The 20,777-nt window shown below is 47.1% G+C and overlaps 1 protein-coding gene across 1 annotated transcript in view; it reads left to right on the top strand.

Moving 5' to 3' along the window:
* Positions 1-987: 987 nt before the first annotated feature.
* Positions 988-20,777, top strand: part of LOC126474865 (rap guanine nucleotide exchange factor 4) — a 429,508-nt gene continuing 409,718 nt past the window's right edge. Inside the window, exon 1 of the mRNA XM_050102345.1 lies at positions 988-1,125. Coding sequence (XP_049958302.1) covers positions 1,000-1,125 — 126 coding nt within the window. The 5' untranslated portion in view covers positions 988-999. The remainder of the gene's footprint in view (positions 1,126-20,777) is intronic.

Raw genomic sequence — 20,777 nt, 5'->3', positions numbered from 1 at the left:
CCCCCAGATGCGCACATTGTGACGATTGATAGCCTCTGACACGTGAAAGGTTGCCTCGTCAGTACACATCCCGCGTGATAAAAATGTCTCGTCCGCGGCAATGCGATCTAACATGACACATGCAAATTCTTCTCGCTTTGGTCGATCATCAGGCTTGATTTCTTGCACAACGTGCACTTTATATGCGTACAAACGTAATCGCTGGTGAAGCACATTGTGCACTGTTGAACGTTTCATACGAAGTTCTCGTGCTGCCTGTCGCACTGACTTCTGTGGACTTTGTTCGAATGACCGCCGCACTTGTTCCACATGATGTTCGTTGATCCCAGGCTTACCACCACCATGCCCTTTCGCAACACTCCCAGTAGCCAAAAACTGATCACACCACTTCTTTACAGTCTTGAACGACGGGGGCGCTTTGTTGTATACTAGACGAAAGCTTCTTTGCACTTGGGTCGGCGATATTGTCTCTGCATACCACTAGACCACTTGTGCACGCTCCATCATATCCTCCATTTTGCTAAAGCAATTGATTGCAGCTCCACTACGGCCACTTGGCGTATCAAATTTGCACACCATAAACTTGTTGAGTTGCTCTGTCTGCCCCTTCAGGATTCACAGGTCCATCATCTGAAATGAGAAAGATATAGGCTATTAAAATGTTGGAGTCTCGTTGTGGACACCCTGTACTAGCGTTCGCTCCAAAGATAGTACGACAGTGCTCTTATCGATAAGCGCTGCTGCCGCCAGTCACGGGCAGGCAAGCCAGCAACTTAGTGACGCCAGCAAATCGAATAAGAAACGGGACTGCAGTACCTCAAAGACGTCAAGCAGTAAACGACACAAACACGAGTCGTGCACGGCTCACACTATATTTTCCTATGAATAAATTTATAAGTTTGCACGTGATGTATTTAGTATATCGTACGCTTTTGACTGAGGTGTCGATCGTCAGTGGGATTGCCTCGTGTGTTCCAGACGCCGGTGACGCTGTGCAGCATGGGTGTGGGGGCGACGTTCGGCGAGTCTGTGCTGTGGGACGCCCCGCGGGAGGCGACCGTGGTGACGCGCTCCACCTGCGAGCTGCTGAGAGTCGAGCAGCGCGACTTCAGGCTCATCTGGGAGGTCAGTAAACCCACACCTTAACTGTTGCTTTACACTCCAACTGACGTCCAAACCCAACACTGTTTTAATAAACTACATTAGCGTCTGTGAAAACTGCCATGTAGGTGTTGTCACTCCAGAATCGCAGAATGTGAGGAACAGTGGTACCACAATTACAGATTACGATTGTAGGGAGATGGCATCCAGATACCCTTAGTACCATCAGTGCGCATTTTTCTTGTGTGCCCGGACAGGTCGGTGTTAGGCCAAGCTCAGTAGCTGCTGAGCCTTCATACGAAGTGGAAACGTGCAAGCAAGTTCCGGTATGCTCGTCGAAGTCAACGGGTGCAATCTCTGAATGTGAGTGAATACTAAAATGTAGACTTTCACGGCCGGAAATGCCATGTCCATTATGATTATCCGGGCTCTTATGCCGTGGTCGGTTGGTGAATTTTGTCTCAATACCCAACGAATTTAGCGGCAGTCAGTTGCGAGCCAGCGGGTGTGTTGGACCTTCCATCGAGCTACAGACCCCCTTGAAGATGTCTCCCGCAGACGGGGACGAAACGTTGGGAATTGGGACAAAATTCATCAACCGACCAGGGCATAACAGCCCGGATAATCATAATGGACATGTGAATGAATGCGAATAGCGAAGAATGATTGGTCTCCGGGAAACGGGCTTGTCGTAATGTGATATTGCAGCTCGTATGGGGATCGCTGCTACGATAGTGTGTGGAAGCAGTAGATAGATGAGGGCGGTACACAGCAACGGGCAGGTACTGGACCACATGATACGACCACAGCACGTGATGTCCGCCATCTTGTCAGCACGGCCGTAACAGAAAGAACAGCTTCGTCCACCGTGTTGGCTCGCCTTTCAAGCACTATAAGAGTGTGGACATTCTGTGTCGATGGTTCTAAGTCGCTTCCTGAGGGCTAGATTTGTAGCTCGCATGCCTTTGCATTGACTTCGATTGACCAGAAACCGCCACCGCCTAAGTTGTCAGTGGGGATTCATCGTCACTGGCGTGCTGAGAGGCCAAATGTTGCGTTCTCGGAGAAATCCCCCTACAACATATCCCACAGCGTTGGCAGCGTATTTGTTAGTCGCTACAGTGGTGAATACAATCGGGCAGATTGCATTGTCGAATGGTATAATGAATAAACGCCAAGTTTGGGATGCCATTGGCTCTAGCACGTGTTGAGGGCAGTCTAAACAGCAACAGCTGCATCTGGGAGGTTTTACAGGCCGAGGCGCTGTCCCTCTTGCAGGAAGCTTTAACAAATTCGAATCACAATCTACTCATTAGTTATTAGATTTACCCGCCTAATTGAAGTCAGTAGGAAATTGAAGTTGCAGTTGTGCCTGAAATCATACTCACTGGTTCCTCACACTACGGCGCCAGGACTAACAGCGCTGTAGTAGGCCGAAGTGGCTGAGCGGTTCTAGGCTCTACAGTCTGGAACCGTGCGACCGTAATGGTCGCAGGTTCGAATCCTCCCTCGGGCATGGATGTGTGTGATGTCCTTATGTTAGTTAGTTTTAAGTGGTTCTAAGTTCTAGAGGACTGATGACCTCAGAAGTTAAGTCCCATAGTGCTCAGAGCCATTTGAACCATTTGAACAGCGCTGTGCCTCTCTAAAACATTGGAGGAATGTCGTGTTTCTCCGGGTGATCACCATAGTTGCCGGTGATGATCATCTAGTATAGTGCAGGACCACGATTCATCGTCAGTCCATACTTCCCACTTACGGCATCACTTTAGATGCAGGTGTTAGTGTTGTGGTGTTACAACAGTCAACCCATGGGACGGTAATACTGTAGTGTAGCTGCACCTAGTGCAGGATGTCGCAGACTATTGCACAGTTGTCCATTACATGTTCTCAAAAGACAGGCACAAATGTCAGTCGGTTGCAATGGGATTGGTGCACAATGTGTCGATACTCTCTTGTGGAGGTGAATCGTAGTCGACCGGAACTATGACTAATAGTATACCTACCCCTCATTGCCATGCATTGTAACAACAGGACATCCTCACGTGGACGCCTCACAAATCTGGATCTGGCACAACTCAACCAGCTAGTCAACTGGAGACCACAATGAGGCACCATGCCGATTTGTCTCTGAGAGACTAATATGGGTGTGGTCACCGCATTTACCCTCTCCTGATATTCCAGTAACTTGTTTCCTATGCACCGCAACCCATTTACTGTAACCCTTGCACCCTCACATGGACGATGCGACACAGAAATTGCGTCGCGATTGAATACTACAGGCTCCATGGCGACTTCTCTCCGACGGACTAACATGTCTACAGTCACAGCATGGAACCTCTCCTGAGGGTTCCATTATCTTCATTCTGATTCACCACAAACCGTTTACCGTAACCCTCGCACCCTCACATTGACGATGCCATACAGAAGTTGCGTCGCCGTTGAATGCTACAGGCTCCAGGTGCTGATTACACACTCTCACACGAGTGTGTGGCATCTTCTTGCCCTTGTTCAGCATCTGATACTGTTCATCCCTCTCACACATGCTCCGACGTAGCGACAAGCGACGCAACGAAGATGTAGAACGCAAGGGCAGAGAAGGCTGAGAGACGACGTCAGCCAATAGTTCGCTGGCTAGGACGTCACCACGGCAGGAGCGGCCTCTACAAGAAGGGAATATAAGCGCCGCTCCCACCAGCCTCGGCCGGACAGTAGGGGACAGTAGAAGACGAACACTAGCAGACCCGGCATTAGAAGAGCCGCCATCCTAACTGTTATAATGACAATTGTGCCTTATATCAACTGCTTACATCGACACTGTATGTAGTGAAGGACATCGATTATTTCAATGTCGCAAGCTAAGCATTGTCAATCTGCTTTTTTGTAATTTATTATTATTATTTAGCGTATGGCTAATACAGACATATCATAAATTACTTATACATATGTACATATTGACACACAAGAAACTTAAGTTTGTCTTTATAACTGAATATCCAGTCCTTCAATCCAGCGCACTGCATCTGGAGTTGCTAGCAGGAAGTCCTCTTTGGCGCCGTGATAGGCTCGAATCCTGCATTCACCGACAATGTGGTGAACAGTCTGGTATGGAGCCCCGCAGTCACAAGCTGGATCAGGCAGCTTCTTCCACTTAAAGAGAGCATCCCTGCATCGCCCATGGCTGGTACGGATTCTGTTGAGAGTAGTCCAGGTCTTGCGTGGTAAGTCGAATCCACTTGGAAGTTCAGCACCTGAGAAGAAGTTATGCAGGTGCACACCTGTCACTGCTTCCCACCGACCTTTCCATTCTTCAAGAGATTTGAAATTCTTAGCAACCATGTCAACAGCATCGCACAGAGTTGGATGGCGTGATTTCAGTCTCTTGCGATTTAAAAGTGGCAGGTCGCTACGCACGGGTAGGTTAGAATTCCTGGAGATCTTGTGGAATTCTCTCATAAGGGCAGTACATCTGCGTAGATCAGGAGGCATTATACCGGTTAACAGCGGAAGACAATAAACTGGAGTAGATCTGATTGCGCCAGATATTATGCGCATTGTCGTATTTAGCTGGGTATCAACAAGCCTTGTATGATGACTGTTCATCCAAACAGGTGCACAATACTCAGCACTTGAGTACACCAAGCCCAGAGCTGAAGATCGCAGGATGGTTGCTGAAGATCCCCAGGTAGTTCCGCACAGCTTATGGAGGGTGTTGTTTCGAGTCAGCTTTCGAGCTAAGTTAAGAAGGTGTTGTTTGAAACATAGTGTACGATCCAGGATGACACCAAGATATTTTGGGTTCCAATTATGACGAAGAATTCTGCCTCTGAAACTTACTACCGGTTTTACGTTCGCCAACCGGTTATTTAGATGGAAGAAACACACTTCTGTTTTACTCACACTGGGTTGGAGTCTCCAGATTTTGAAGTAATTATCTAATGCAGACAGGTCATTCGCTAGAATCTCTTCTGTTGTCTTCATTTCCTGGTGTTTTACGGCTAGAGCCAGGTCATCGGCATAGCAGTATTTTCTGGACGAAGTGTCAGGTAGATCAGATAGATATAGGTTGAACAGTAAGGGTGAGAGAACTGATCCTTACTTATGTTGCTTCCACTGATTACCTGGAACTTCCGGTCACTTAGCATGCTGTTAATCAGTGGAGCCATTGCTCTGCAGGGTATGATGCCGAGAAATTTGTGGATAGGTCCTTCCCTCCACACAGTGTCGAAGGCGGTAGTTAGATCAACAAATGCCATAGATGTTTTCTGCTTCATTTGGTATCCTGACTCTATGAAGGATGTGAGAGACAATACTTGGTCGCAGCAGCTACGCCCTGGTCTGAAGCCTGCCTGATCAACTGGAACGTTCTCTAAGATAGCGCTACTTATTCTGTTATATACTAGCCTTTCAAAAAGCTTGTAGCAGCAGCTGAGTAGAGAAATGGGGCGATAGTTTTCTACCTTGTTGCTGGGTTTGCCAGGTTTCAGAACAGATATTATCTTCGCCTTTTTAAACTCTGATGGAAGTTGACCAGTCAGCAGGATGTCAGTGAAGAATTCTGCCAGCCATTTCTTAGCTTTTCCTCCCATATGGATCAGGAATTCAGGATGGATACCATCGAATCCAGGTGCCTTAAGAGGTTTGAGGTCCTTCAGTCCAGAGTCAATGTCTGAAACTGTGAAGGGATGGGTATACTCAGATCAGGGAGATGCCTTCTTTTTCAGGTCACGAAGCTGTCGTCTGATATGTCTTGTGTGTTTCTTGTCAGGAGGTACTCTTGAGGTAGTAATGATGTGGGAAGGAATTTGGTCTGGTGTTACTTCGGAATTTTTTCTGCATGCTGGTGCACTTCCTCCCAGTTTTCTCAGGAGACTCCATGCTTTCCTGCTCGAGTGGGTAAAGTCCATATTTTCGACTGTGTCTGCCCATTTCTGCCTCCGAGACACGTCCAAGCTGGACAATAGTTCCGTAGCTATCTCTGGGTCACCACTTTGCTGGAAGTGTTGGTACAGTGTTTCACTTTCATCATTCCATCCTGGAACATATTCTTTTCGGTATCCTCCTTTTTATCTGTTGCTGCTACTGCACCACTGAAGCGTTGATAGTTATTATGTGATGGAGGTATCCATCGAATGGTCTTATCCAGTTCCGTTGAAACCTTCATCCAGTCAGTTTTCTGGAAATTCTATCGAGCATGCGGAGTTGATCGTATGACAGGAACAGTGCAGCCAATTTGTATTATTACAGGTCTGTGTTGGCTGTGAGGAAAGGCATCTATCACTTTCCTTGTGGTGTTGATGGGAAAACCAGTTTCGTTGCACCTAACAAAGCATAAGTCAGGATTTGAATCCTTGTCCCAAGCAGCTGACCTGAAAGTGCCTTGATCTTTGGCATCAAACACTAGATGAAGATTATTCTCTTCGATCCATTCTGCAAGCATGCTCCCATTTTCATCATTTTGAGAGTACTTCCAAAGTTCATGAAGACTATTGAAGTCTCCTATGTAAATTGCGGGATGTTCTGCTGTATGTAGGACAAAATCGGGCCATGTTGTTTTGGGTGGTTTGTAAACATTTGTAATAGTAATGCCGTGCAATTCTATGACAACTGTATGTATATCTGCCTCCACACTTACAGAAATCAGTGAAGCTTCGTTTATGTTGTTACGGACGTACGTAGCAATTCCATACACCTCGTGGTAAGTTACACCAAGTGCAGAATATCCAGGAATTCGACCTCGGCTTCGGAATATTTCTTCGCTGGAAACACGAGTTTCTTGAATGGCTACGACATCGATATTGTTGTCCAGCAAAAATTTTGACAGGTAGTCACACTTTGCCCTGCTAATGCTTTCTATATTCAGATGAAGGAGTCTGATAGCTGTTCCAATGTTTCTTGTTAATGAGCTCTGAAAAGAACTGTTTCTGCTATTTAGTTGATATGTCATTGCCAGGAGAACCTATGGATAGTTTGGCTGCCTGTTATCACTGTTGCTCAATTAGCACCACCCAGGAGGCACGTGTAGGGTATTTTAAGGTTAAACCTACGGACGTGAGCAACGCTACCTCCCTTTTTTGTAATAAAAGCCATTAATGTGATTTGCTTGAATTTTTGCATAGCTATCCGACAAGGCAGCATCCTTTAGGCACTCTATAAGAGATGATTGGGAAGGACCCCACAACACACCCTACCAGGCATTTTAAGAACTCTAACCCTTTCGCTGCTACAGACACGCTCTTTGCATTCGGTGCTGAGGCGGCTTTTGTTATGACTTTACTGTTCGCCAAATGCTGTCTCAGTGCTGAGAGACGGCGTTCCGGCCGATATTAAATAATTATCAACCAATTTTTCGAAAACTATTTGGTGAAAAAATTTAAATTTTGCACATCTTACAGTTTTACATCTTCACTCGATAAAATACTGAATTTCTTTTCGTTATGTGCGATAGTAACTGTGGTGCATCAAATTAAGTAAAACCTAGCGCGAAATTGTAAAGATTTTGCAAAGATAAAAAAGCATTGCATAAACTTTACCAATGGTCGTCCTTGGCTCATGCACTACAGTGAATGAAATGTAGATAAGATACCGAAATTTTATTTAAAATTAAAGGGGCAGGATATCTCATTTCGTTCTCTAGTTACTGGTTTGTATATCCGACGGGCGGTCGCGCGCGACGCGGCCATTCACATCCTTGCACATCGCGAATCATCTGGTCGTAACAATCGTTATATCTCGTACACGATTTGGGATTTCGATAGGAGGTTTTTTTTTTTTGCAAATGATAGCATGCAATGAGTCACGTATTTAGTATGATTAAATATTTGAAACTTCTTATTCACAGAGATATGGAAGATTCGCAGCAGTGACAGGATTGGCGGCTCAGGACGCGTTCATAGCACTTTGGGAACCAACGGCCTTGCCGAGGTAGTAACACCGGTGCCCGTCAGATCCCGAAGTTAAGCGCTGTCGGACTTGGATGGGTGACCATCCGGTCTGCCGAGTGCTGTTGGCAAAGCGGGCTGCACTGAGCCCTTGCGAGGCAAACTGAGGAGCTACTTAATTGAGAAGTAGCTACTCTGGTCTCGTAAACTGACATACGGCCGGGAGAGCGATGTGCTAACCACATGCCGCTCCATATCCGCACCCAGTGACGCCGGTGGGCTGAGGATGACTCGGCGGCCGGTCAGTACCGGTGGGCCCTTCCGAGGCCAGGTCGGACGAGGGTTTAGTTTTAGTTTATAGCACTGTAGAAAAACCCAAGTGGCACGAATAGACATGTACGTCCACAACACTTGGGAAACGGCGTAGCAGGCTCTGTATACACACCCATACCAGAGAAAGGGCTTCAAACGGCTCTGAGCACTATGCAACTTAACATGTGAGGTCATCAGTCCGCAAGACTTAGATCTACTTAAACCTAACCAACATAAGAACAGCCCACACATCCATGCCCGAGGCAGGATTCGAACCTGCGACCGTAGCAGCAGCGCGGTTCCGGACTGAAGCGCCTAGAACCGCCCGGCCACAAGGGCTAAGCACGAATAACATTAATGCACTGTAGTGGCCATTTCACCTGTCCCAGGGATGTGGAGTCTAATCATTCAGATAACCGCTAATGATGTGCTACGAAGTTCCGTTGACATCCGACCACGACTTCTGGGTGCTTCACTTTTTTGTCAGACAGTGTTCAAATGTTCGAATGTGTGTGAAATCTTATGGGAGTTAACTGCTAAGGTCATCAGTCCCTAAGCTTACACACTGCTTAACCTAAATTATCCTAAACACACACACACACACACACACACACACACACACACACACACACATGCTCGAGGGAGGACTCGAACCTCCGCCGCGACCAGCCGCACATCAGACAGTGTACGTAGCGGCGCTGGTTGCAGCACGATCGCTAAGAAATGTACCTGTTCGCCACTGCAGAGCTACTTTCTTGCGTAGTTCGGGCAGTAGCCGGGTGGTCAGTATGCAGGGCATATCCCCCCGGCTCAGGCGCTGGACGGGGATTGGCCCGGCGGCGCGCAGCAAGTGGCTGGCCGGGTGTCGGTGATGCCCGCCCGCCTAAGCGGAGCAGACTGGCGGGCGCGCTGCCAGCCACTTGTGGGGCGCCTCATTTGGTATGGAGATGGCGGCCGGGCGCCGACTCGACTGAGGCCACAGGCTGGCCCGTCCAGACGGGGCTGCCAGACTCCGTAATGAGGCCGCGGCGTGGCGCGGTCGACGCGCACGCCAGGTATCCACCCACTTCTCGTGCTCTAACCGCCCACACGAATTACCCTCTGACTTAGCCCTAAAGCACGCCATAACATTTGATCTCAGACTGTCCGGTGATGGCAAATACGACCTTGCTATAATGTTTTATGATTAGAGATCAACACACCATCGACTACGTGTGAGTCTAGCACTATCAGGGATTGGAATACAATGGAGTAATGAATGAGCACTCCCCTTGATAAACCACCATCTGGTATTTCACTGCAGCGTTTGAGGGGAATAGCCGAAACATAACATGCAAGAGCCTCGTAACATTTCCACAACGTCTAGTATAAGATATAATCGACTGTGATTACGTATATCCAGCTTCTACGAAAAGCATAGATTCAAAAGGAAACTGACCGAAACGATATGGAAGTGCACTAAGAAATACAGTCAGAAAAATCAGTTTAGAATCGTTAGTCAAATTTATCATCAATTAAAACTTGCATTCGAGTGAAATTACAGTCATGGAAGGAAGTGATACTGTCAATTGATATATATACAGGGTGTTACAAAAAGGTACGGCCAAACTTTCAGGAAACATTTCTCACACACAAATGAAGAAAAGATGTTATGTGGACATGTGTCCGCAAACGCTTAATTTCCATGTTATAGCTCATTTTAGTTTCGTCAGTATGTACTGTACTTCCTCGATTGACCGCCATGATTTCATACGGGACACTCTACCTGTGCTGCTAGAACATGTGCCTTTACTAGTACGACACAACACGTGATGATGCACGATGGAGCTTCTGCACATTTCAGTCGAAGTGTTCGTACGCTTCTCAACAACAGATTCGGTGACCGACGGATTGGTAGAGGCGGACCAATTCCATGGCCTCCACGCTCTCCTGACCTCAACCCTCTTGACTTTCATTTATGGGGGCATTTGAAAGCTCTTGTCTACGCAACCCCGGTACCAAATGTAGAGACTCTTCGTGCTCGTATTGTGGACGGCTGTGATACAAAAGGCCATTCTCCAGGGCTGCATCAGCGCATCAGGGATTCCATGCGACGGAGGGTGGATGCATGTTTCCTCGCTAACGGAGGACATTTTGGACATTTCCTGTAACAAAGTGTTTAAAGTCACGCTGGTACGTTCTGTTGCTGTGTGTTTCCATTCCATGATTAATGTGATTTGAAGAGAAGTAATAAAATGAGCTCTAACATGGAAAGTAAGCGTTTCCGGACACATGTCCACATAACATATTTTCTTTCTGTGTGTGTGAGGAATGTTTCCTGAAAGTTTGGCCGTACCTTTTTGTAACACCATATGTAAGGCGCGACAATAAAGTAATGAGACTGATGTGAAAAAAAATGTTGCTTACCGTTTTAGTCAAGTTTAGTGTTGTCTCCTTCATTGTAGTTCCCTTCTGATTGCACACACTTTTTCCAGCGCTTCTGACATTTATGGTAACATTTCTAGAACTCATCTTCCCTAATATCCTCCAAGACCCTCGTCACAGCTTTTTGGACACCTTGCGTTGTTTGAAAATGGTGTCCCTTGATCCCCGTTTTGCCTCTTAGAAATAGAGAAAAGTCGCACGGAGCGATATCTGGCGAATAAGGTGGCTGTGGTAGTACTGAAATTTGTTTTGAGGTTAAAAGTTGCTGTACTGACCGAGCAGCACGGGAAGGCCCATAATCTTGATGCAGAATCCAAATCTTTCTCATACCAAGATCCTCAGTTATTATTAGACGAACCGTTTCTCGATTGATGTTCAGTTGTTCTGCAATCATTTTCATGGATACTCTTCGATCAGATCGTACGAGTTCACGCACCCTGGCCAAGTTGACATCCGTCCATGAGGTTGATGGTCGTCCACTGCGGTCTTCATATTCAACATTCGTTCTGCCTTCACTAAACATTTTATGCCAACGAAAAACTTGAGCTCTTGACATAACCTCCTCTCCAAAAGCCTTGTGAAGCTTACCGTAAGTTACCGTCGCGTTTTCACCCAGTTGAACGCAAAAAGAAATGGCATACCATTGCACAATATTATGCAGTTCCATTTCCGTGACGAGAGTCACAAACATTTGTTAACTTATTACAGCACAACTCACGACTGGGCAGTTGCATTGATGTGCCGCTTGGACTAGAAGCAGTTTATAGACCAAGGTCAAAGATATTGTGCCTACGCAAGCCTGCAGGGTTGCAACATCTTGCAAAGAAAATCAGTCTCATTACTTTATTGTCGCGCCTTGTGTAATTACGTGTGTCGCATATTTCACTTTGTACCCAAAAGTATTCGCTGTAAACCAATGACGTTTATCCACGGGAGTAGATCTAAGTTATGCATTGTGCACTATAGGTATTTGGTCGCGGTGGGTGGAAGTGTATGGTTTTGGGTGGCAAGAATTATAATGCCAACATTATTAAGACCCGACGCTGCCGACACAAATTATGTAGTGTAATCTCTGCGTAGCGCGTCTCAGTATTGTTTATAATAATCGCAGGAAAAAAATAACAAAGGAAAAACTGCTCGCAAAACAGTGTCCACACAGTTGCCTCAATTACCACGTACAAAACAACATACGGAAGCGTCGCACCCGTATGTTTGACTTTGTAGCCAAAATTTTTCATTGCAGATGAATGGTGTTTATACATGGCAGTAACCTAAAGTCTCGCATTGTGCACTATGGTGTTTCGGTCGCGGCGGGTGGAAGTGGGTGGTAGTGGGTAGCAAAAATTGTAATGCTAATGTAATTAAGGCTCGGCGCTGCCAACACAAATTGCGTGGTGTAATCTCTGCCTAGAGTTTCCAACCAGTGATATAACGATATCTTCGGCGCTTGGTAAACTATAAAAAATGGTAATATGGGAGCAATGTATAATCGACCATAAAGAGAGTCTCGAAGCACTCAATAAAACAGTACAAGACCGTAGGAAAAAAAACATATAAATGGGGAGTTTTATTGCCACAATCAGGAGACTTTCAGCTAATATTACCAGTAATTTCAAAATCAACACCCGCAGACGAAAGAAAAAATGCTTGCAACAATGACAGGACATCCAGAAGCTCACATATTTGCCGAAACTTTATTGAGAATTGGAAATGGCAATTGCCCTCTTGATCTGTACCCTGATAATCTTATTTTAATATAAGACTTACGCAGTGTGGTAGAAGCCGAGGAACAACTTATTGATAAAGTGCATCCATCGATAGAAATGAACTACCCAAATAAAGACTGGTTGTGTGAGCGAACAATTTTAACACCAAAGAATGACGTAGTGCAACAAATAAATCAAAATGATGATTCCTGGAGCAGAAACAATATATAAACCGATGGATACAATAATAGATCAATGGGTCAAGAAGACATTGTCAACTTTTCAACATAATTTTAAAACTCAGTAAATCTTTCCGGTATGCTTCTGCATGCATTTAAACGGAAAACTGGAGCGCCAAATTATATAATGGCACAAAATTGTGTGTCAAGCTATTACCTCATAATATTGTTGAAGCAATAATTTTAACTGGAAAACAAAAAGGGAAATCGCTGTTCATACCATGAATCCCACTGATCTCAACTTACACATATCAAAAAAACTTTTGCATCACCCTGGTTCCCACAACTCCTGAACATAGACGTTGACTGTGGATATTGTATCGCAGACATAGTCCCTTTGACGGTTCAGAGATGTCACTAAACCCGCTGAAAGATGTAAACAACGATGCATGAGCAGCGCCTACTAGACTGAGGGAGTCCGACAGCCGATCAGTTCCAGTCATTCCATCAGGAAGAAGGTACACGGATCGTATTGTCTGTAGTTCAACCATGCCTACAAGTTCAATATCACGGTTCGATCGCGTCAGAGTTGTTACTTTCTTCCAGAAAGTGCTCTCAACAAGTGAATTATCCAGGTGACTCGGAGTGAACCGAAGCGATGTTGTTCGGACATGGTGGAAATACAGAGAGACAGGAACTGTCGATGACATGCCTCGCTCAGGCCGCCCAAGGGTTACTACTTCAGTGGATGACCATTACCTACGGATTATGGCTCGGAGCAACGCTGACAGCAACGCTACCATGTCGTGCTACAACTCAAACGGTGCGCAATAGGCAGCATGATGTGCAGATTCACTCCCGAAGTCCATCACGAGGTCCATCTTTGCAACCACGACACCACGCAGCGCGGTACAGATGGACCGAAAGACATACCGAATGGACCGCTCAGGATTGGCATCACGTTATGTTTACCGATGAGTGTCGCATATGCCTTCAACCAGACAATCGTATGAGACGTGTTTGGAGGCAACCCGGTCAGGCTGAACGCCTTAGACACACTGACCAGCTAGTGCAGCAAGGTGGAGGATCCCTGCCGTTTTGGGGTGTCATTATGTGGGGCCGACGTACGCCATTGGTTGTCATGGAAGGGCGTCGTAACGGCTGTACGATACGTGAATGCCGTCCTCCGCTCAATAGTGCAACCATATCGGCAGCATATTGGTGAGGCATTCGTCTTCATGGACAACAATTCGCGCCCCCACCGTGCACGTCTTTTAATGACTTCCTTCACGATAACAATATCGCTCGACTAGCGTGGCCAGCTTGTTCTCCAGACATGAACCCTATCGAGCATGCCTGTGATAGACTGGAAAGGGCTGTTTATGGACGACGTGACCCACCAACCACGCTGAGAGATCTACGCCGAATCGCCGTTGAGGACTGGGACAATCTGGACCAACAGTGCCTTGATGAACTAGTCGATAGTATGCCACGTCGAATACAGGCATGCATCAATGCAAGAGGACGTGTTACTGGGTATTAGAGGTGCCAGTGTGTACAGCAATCTGGACCACCAACTCTGAAGGTCTCGCTGTATGGTGGTACAACATTCAATTTGTGGTTTCATGAGCTATAAAAAGGGCGGAAATGATGTTTACGTTGATCTCTATTACTGTTATCTGTACAGGTTCCGGAACTCTTGAAACCGAGATGATGCAAAACTTTTTTGATGTGTGTATGTGTATTTTTTAAGATAACTATTTCCTATGAAATTAGCTGAAAGTATTACTTTCAGTAAGGGTCAGCGCCAAACACTTAATTTGAAGGAACCCTGTCTCTCACATGGACTGCTCTGCGTTGCGTTTCACGTGCCGGACAACCATAAAATACACTCCTGGAAATGGAAAAAAGAACACATTGACACCGGTGTGTCAGACCCACCGTACTTGCTCCGGACACTGCGAGAGGGCTGTACAAGCAATGATCACACGCACGGCACAGCGGACACACCAGGAACCGCGGTGTTGGCCGTCGAATGGCGCTAGCTGCGCAGCATTTGTGCACCGCCGCCGTCAGTGTCAGCCAGTTTGCCGTGGCATACGGAGCTCCATCGCAGTCTTTAACACTGGTAGCATGCCGTGACAGCGTGGACGTGAACCGTATGTGCAGTTGACGGACTTTGAGCGAGGGCGTATAGTGGGCATGCGGGAGGCCGGGTGGACGTACCGCCGAATTGCTCAACACGTGGGGCGTGAGGTCTCCACAGTACATCGATGTTGTCGCCAGTGGTCGGCGGAAGGTGCACGTGCCCGTTGACCTGGGACCGGACCGCAGCGACCCACGGATGCACGCCAAGACCGTAGGATCCTACGCAGTGCCGTAGGGGACCGCACCGCCACTTCCCAGCAAATTAGGGACACTGTTGCTCCTGGGGTATCGGCGAGGACCATTCGCAACCGTCTCCATGAAGCTGGGCTACGGTCCCGCACACCGTTAGGTCGTCTTCCGCTCACGCCCCAACATCGTGCAGCCCCCCTCCAGTGGTGTCGCGACAGGCGTGAATGGAGGGACGAATGGAGACGTGTCGTCTTCAGCGATGAGAGTCGCTTCTGCCTTGGTGCCAATGATGGTCGTATGCGTGTTTGGTGCCGTGCAGGTGAGCGCCACAATCAGGACTGCATACGTCCGAGGCACACAGGGCCAACACCCGGCATCATGGTGTGGGGAGCGATCTCCTACACTGGCCGTACACCACTGGTGATCGTCGAGGGGACACTGAATAGTGCACGGTACATCCAAACCGTCATCGAACCCATCGTTCTACCATTCCTAGACCGGCAAGGGAACTTGCTGTTCCAACAGGACAATGCACGTCCGCATGTATCCCGTGCCACCCAACGTGCTCTAGAAGGTGTAAGTCAACTACCCTGGCCAGCAAGATCTCCAGATCTGTCCCCCATTGAGCATGTTTGGGACTGGATGAAGCGTCGTCTCACGCGGTCTGCACGCCCAGCACGAACGCTGGTCCAACTGAGGCGCCAGGTGGAAATGGCATGGCAAGCCGTTCCACAGGACTACATCCAGCTTCTCTACGATCGTCTCCATGGGAGAATAGCAGCCTGCATTGCTGCGAAAGGTGGATATACACTGTACTAGTGCCGACATTGTGCATGCTCTGTTGCCTGTGTCTATGTGCCTGTGGTTCTGTCAGTGTGATCATGTGATGTATCTGACCCCAGGAATGTGTCAATAAAGTTTCCCCTTCCTGGGACAATGAATTCACGGTGTTCTTATTTCAATTTTCAGGAGTGTATATATGTGTGTGCGCGCGCCACACAACCAAATGTCAAATATAGTACGTATGAATGGAATTTAATGTAAAGACTTTGCGTGTAAGATATTTGTCCGAAAAGAAAGAAACTAAACGAAAAAATCTTTCACTGCAATTTTGTGCGTTATTACATTTATAAAACTACTAACAGAAAACTAAACTAAAACCCCAGCAAAGCAGATTATTATCAGCTAGTTTCTTTCTAAACCCAAGTCGAACTTAAGTTCACATAATAATGGGTAACACGAGTACTGATGAAGTCTGCCACTAATTGGGTGGGAGTAAATTTTTCATATTTAAGCGATCACGAAATATTTAGTTAAATCAAAGTTCATAGTCAGAACTTCATGATTCTTGAAAATAATTATAGGTAAAATGAAAACTGGATGGATCACATTAGTACGCGACGTGATATCAGTGACATAGCGTGAGCTCATAATAATCTTTGTAGTTATGAAATTTGATAGACAAACTTTTCCAAACACTAAAATTTCACTCTGAATCTTAGTTTGTTTAAAGGTTCAGATTACAAAATAAATGTTAGATACCATGGCTATGTTGAATACGACAGACAAGACGTCGATAAATCAATTAGGAAAACCACATAAAATTATTTACTATAATATTGAACAGGAATAAAATTTGTTATAATTTTCTTAAATATTAATTTAAAAAGTTAGTCATTATTCTGTGAAGTTTCGGGATTGCAGCCGGATCATGTTGACTTCTTGCCTCAGCTGTCCAGCCATCTTCAGGTGAGGGTCCTTTGCAGCATCTTTTCCACTTCGTGCTGCTTGTCTATCCTCTTGCTGTTCTTTTTCCCCTCCATTGGGGAACTTGTCTGGGGTGTTATTGGGAATGTTCTGCAGTGTCTATCCCTGGCGTAAGAACAGTCTTACCACTATTTTTAGTTCCATTTTGCTTTCTCTGTTTCCCTTCTCCTCTCGCTCCTCCCCTTCGGCGTTTGAGGTTCCTCATTTTCTTCTTCCTCCCTGAGCGCTCCTGATGGCCGGCCCACGCGTCTGACGCGTAACAGCTGACAGGGTAACACGTGTCGACAGTTAGGGTACGTATGCACCCCCAGGTACAGGCCAGGCCCAGGGAGGGGTGATTGCCAGAGGTGCAACCTTCCCAAATTTCCAATTGGTTCCTCTGTCCGGTGTTCGGGAGGTGTGACCTGAGCTGTGAACAATCACCTAAGGCGGGTGCGCCCCCTTGTGAAGGAAGTCCCCAGTTGGAAGGGGCGCACCATTGGAGACACTGGCAAACCTGGAGCATTGTCTCGCGATGAGCCAATCCTCTTCCCAATCAACGTCTACGAAACGTAAACGTAATGAGGCTAACGATTCAAAGACCCTTCCCACTACACCACAGTTCCTCGTGATCTCATGTATTGAAGACGCCATGATGAATCCGTTCATTATTCAGAAAGGTGTTGATGCAATTGCCAGCCCTGTGAAATCCTGCTCTCGTTTACGGAATGGTACTTTGTTTTTGGAGACTACTCCCGGTTCAGAAGCACAAGAACTGCCACCTCGAATCTCCACGACTACCCTGTTTGTGTCGAGGCCCATAGAACACTGTGTTCTTCCCGTAGTGTTATTTACACTAGGCAGCTCGACAGTCTGAGGCCGAAATCAAATCCTACCTCTCTGATCAGGGTGTCATTGCGGTCCATTAGGTGATGAGAAAGGTAGATTCCTCCTTAGTGCCCACCTGCACTCTTTTTATCACCTGTGATAGAGTGGTGCTTCCATCCAAGATCAAAGCAGGCTATGAAATTATCACAGTCCACAGTACATTCCGAACCCAAATAAGCTGCTACCAGTGTCATCGTTTCAATCACACCAGAACGTTTTGTCAACACCCAGACAAATGTGTAACCCGTGGTAGAGATGCGCTCGAGGGTGATTGTCCGCCTTCTTCTCCCCGCTGTATCAACTGCAATGATGGCCATGTATCTTGATAAGCAGGCTGGCCAAGAGATTCGGGTAAAGGAAAAATTGCCTTACCCAGCCGCTCGTAAGTTCTTGGCTAGTCACAATCCCTGCATTCTTCCGTCTGGCACCTATAATTTTGTTCTTGTTACCCCTCGCTATATGAAGGACATGGCCATGCATACATGCGATCTCAAATTCAGCTCTGATGTTGTAAAATCGTCCAGTGTCAAGGTAGCATGACCATCCCCCCATCCAGCTGTGCAACAAGCCACCAAACTCTCGCCTAAAGGGGAGAAACCACCAGCTACACATCCAGCTGACTGGAAATTACAGGAAGCGTACTGCTGTGAAGACTTCCTACGTCTCTCCAGCAACACAACACCCAAGTCTTCCTCTGCTACACGCAAAGACTTGAAGAAGCCCATTAAAGGCAAACAGTCTTCTCCTTCGCTGACTCGAACATCCTCTTCGACGGTGTTGCTACGTGATTCCTTAGCCTGGCCGGCCTCCGTGTCACCACTGTGCACCATCAACCGTTTTTCAGCGTTGGACTCCACAGACCAACAGCAAACGCAAGCCAATGCTTCTGTGGATCCCAAGGAGCATGATCCTCCTGCTTTTGTGCCTTGTAGCAGCGACTCTTCACAGGCTGTCACTTGGCAGCTGCCGAGGTGACACCCTTCATCTCTTCCTCATCATGACTCTCCTCTAATGGAACGGTCCCACAAGGAGGATTACGGCTGCTTTTAGCATCATAGCGTCCTCTTGTACTCTGCCTTCAGGAAACGAAATTGCGTCCTCATGACTGCTTTGAGCTTTCATATTTCTTCCCAGTTTGGGTTGACCTTCCCCCTGAGGTCAGCATTCCATCTCATGGGAGCGTCAAGCTGCTCATACAGGATGACGTTCATAGTCATCCCGTCTCCCTGACTACCAATCTTCAAACTCTTGAAGTTCGCCTTCTCCTTCCCCACCTGACTTTCTCCATCTGTACCATTTATGTCCCTCTCTGATTCGATGTCACCAGGGCAGACTTCCTTCAACTTATTGGGCAGCTACCTCCCCCAATTTTGCTACTGGGTGACTTTAATGTGGATCATCCCCGTTGGGGTTCTCCCAGGACCTGTCAGAGAGGTGCCCTCTTGGCTGACCTTCTTACCCAACTTAACCTCTTCTGCCTTAACACTGGAGCTCCCACTTTCCTTTCTGACTCCTCGCATACATATTCCCATTTGGACCTATCCTTTTGCACTGCCCAGCTTGCCCATCGTCTTGAGTGGTCCATTCTATCTGACACCTACTCGAGCGACTATTTCCCATGTGCTATCCGTTTGCTGACTCCAACCCTATCTACGCGCACACCCAAATGGCAGATTACTAAGACTGACTGGTAGCTTTATTCCTCCCTGGAGCCTTCGAAGAACAAGATTTCCACACTTGAGATGATCAGGTGGAATATCTCACAAACGTTATCCTTACTGCTGCAGAACGTTCCATTCCTCGCACTTCCTCTTTGCCACGCCGTGTTCCAGTCCCTTGGTTGACTGAGGCATGCCGCTATACAATTCGCACACGGAGACGTGCTCCCCACATTTTAACTGCCATCTACGATTATAAACTGCATTCATTATAAACAGATGCGTGCAATGTGTTGTCGCGTTCTCCGGGATAGCAAAAGAGTTAGCTGGATTTCATTCACTAGCTCTTTTAACAGTTCTACCCCTTCCTCTGTCGTGTGAACCAACCTCTAATGGCTCTCTGCGACCAAGATCCGTTCTCCAATTTCCGGCCTAAGAGTATCAGACGCTGTCATCGTAGACAATGTTGCTGTCTCCAACACCTTGGTCCGCCATTTCGCGGAAATTTTGAACTCTTCCCACTATCATCCTGCCTTCCTCCATCGAAAACGAGCGGAGGAGGCTCGGGCGATATCCTTCTCTTCTCCGAATCGTGAGTGCTACAATGCCACCTTTACTATGAGGGAACAAGATCATGGTCTCAGTTTATCCTGATCCTCCGCCCCAGGGCCAGACTACGTCCACATTCAGATGTTGCACCGCCTTTCTCTTGTGGGCAAGCACTTTCAGCATAACACGTACAACCGCACTTGCCCGCGAAAGGCAAAGGTCCCGAGTTCGAGTCTCGGTCCGGCACACAGTTTTAATCTGCCGGAAAGTTTCATATCAGCGCACACTCCGCTGCAGAGTGAAAATCTCATTCTGGACGTACAACCGCATTTGGGCAGAGAGCACATTTTTCGGATGATACCCATACCTAAGCCCAGTAAGGCAAAAAACCTTCCTTCTATTTACCGCCCCATCTCTCTCACAACCTGTGTCTCCAAGGTGATGGAACATATGATTCATGCCCGGCTGGTATGGTGGCTCGAGTCTCGCGATTTTATTAACGAATGCACAGTGTGTATTTTGAGCGTGGCGTTCTGCAGTTGACCATCTCGTTACTTTGTCCACCCACATCATGAATGGTTTTCTGCGGAATTCCCAGACAATGGCTGTGTTTTTCGATTTGGAGAAGGCCTACAACACCTGCAGGAGAACTGGTATCCTGTGGACTCTTTCCACGTGGGGCTCCCGTGGCCTCATGCCCTACTTCCATCAGGAATTTTTAGAGAACCAAGTTTTCAAGGTGCATGTGGGTTCTGCCATGTCGGACACAATTATCCAGGAAAACAGCGTGCCCCAGCGTCCCTTTCTCAGCGTAGTCCTCTTTGCTATCGCCATTAACCCTATAATGGGCTGTCTCCTACTGGACATCTATGGTTCCCTTTTTGTTGACGATTTTGCCTTCTATTGCAGTTCTCCAAGGACCTGTCTCACTGAGCGGCGTCTTCAGTGATGTCTTGATCGTCTTTACTCCTGGAGCATCGACCATGGCTTTCGTTT

Source organism: Schistocerca serialis, chromosome 4 (genome assembly GCF_023864345.2).
Source record: "Schistocerca serialis cubense isolate TAMUIC-IGC-003099 chromosome 4, iqSchSeri2.2, whole genome shotgun sequence".
Lineage (NCBI taxonomy): Eukaryota > Metazoa > Arthropoda > Insecta > Orthoptera > Acrididae > Schistocerca > Schistocerca serialis.
The sequence above is the reverse complement of the archived record's forward strand: the minus strand, read 5'-3'. Positions and strand labels throughout refer to the sequence as shown.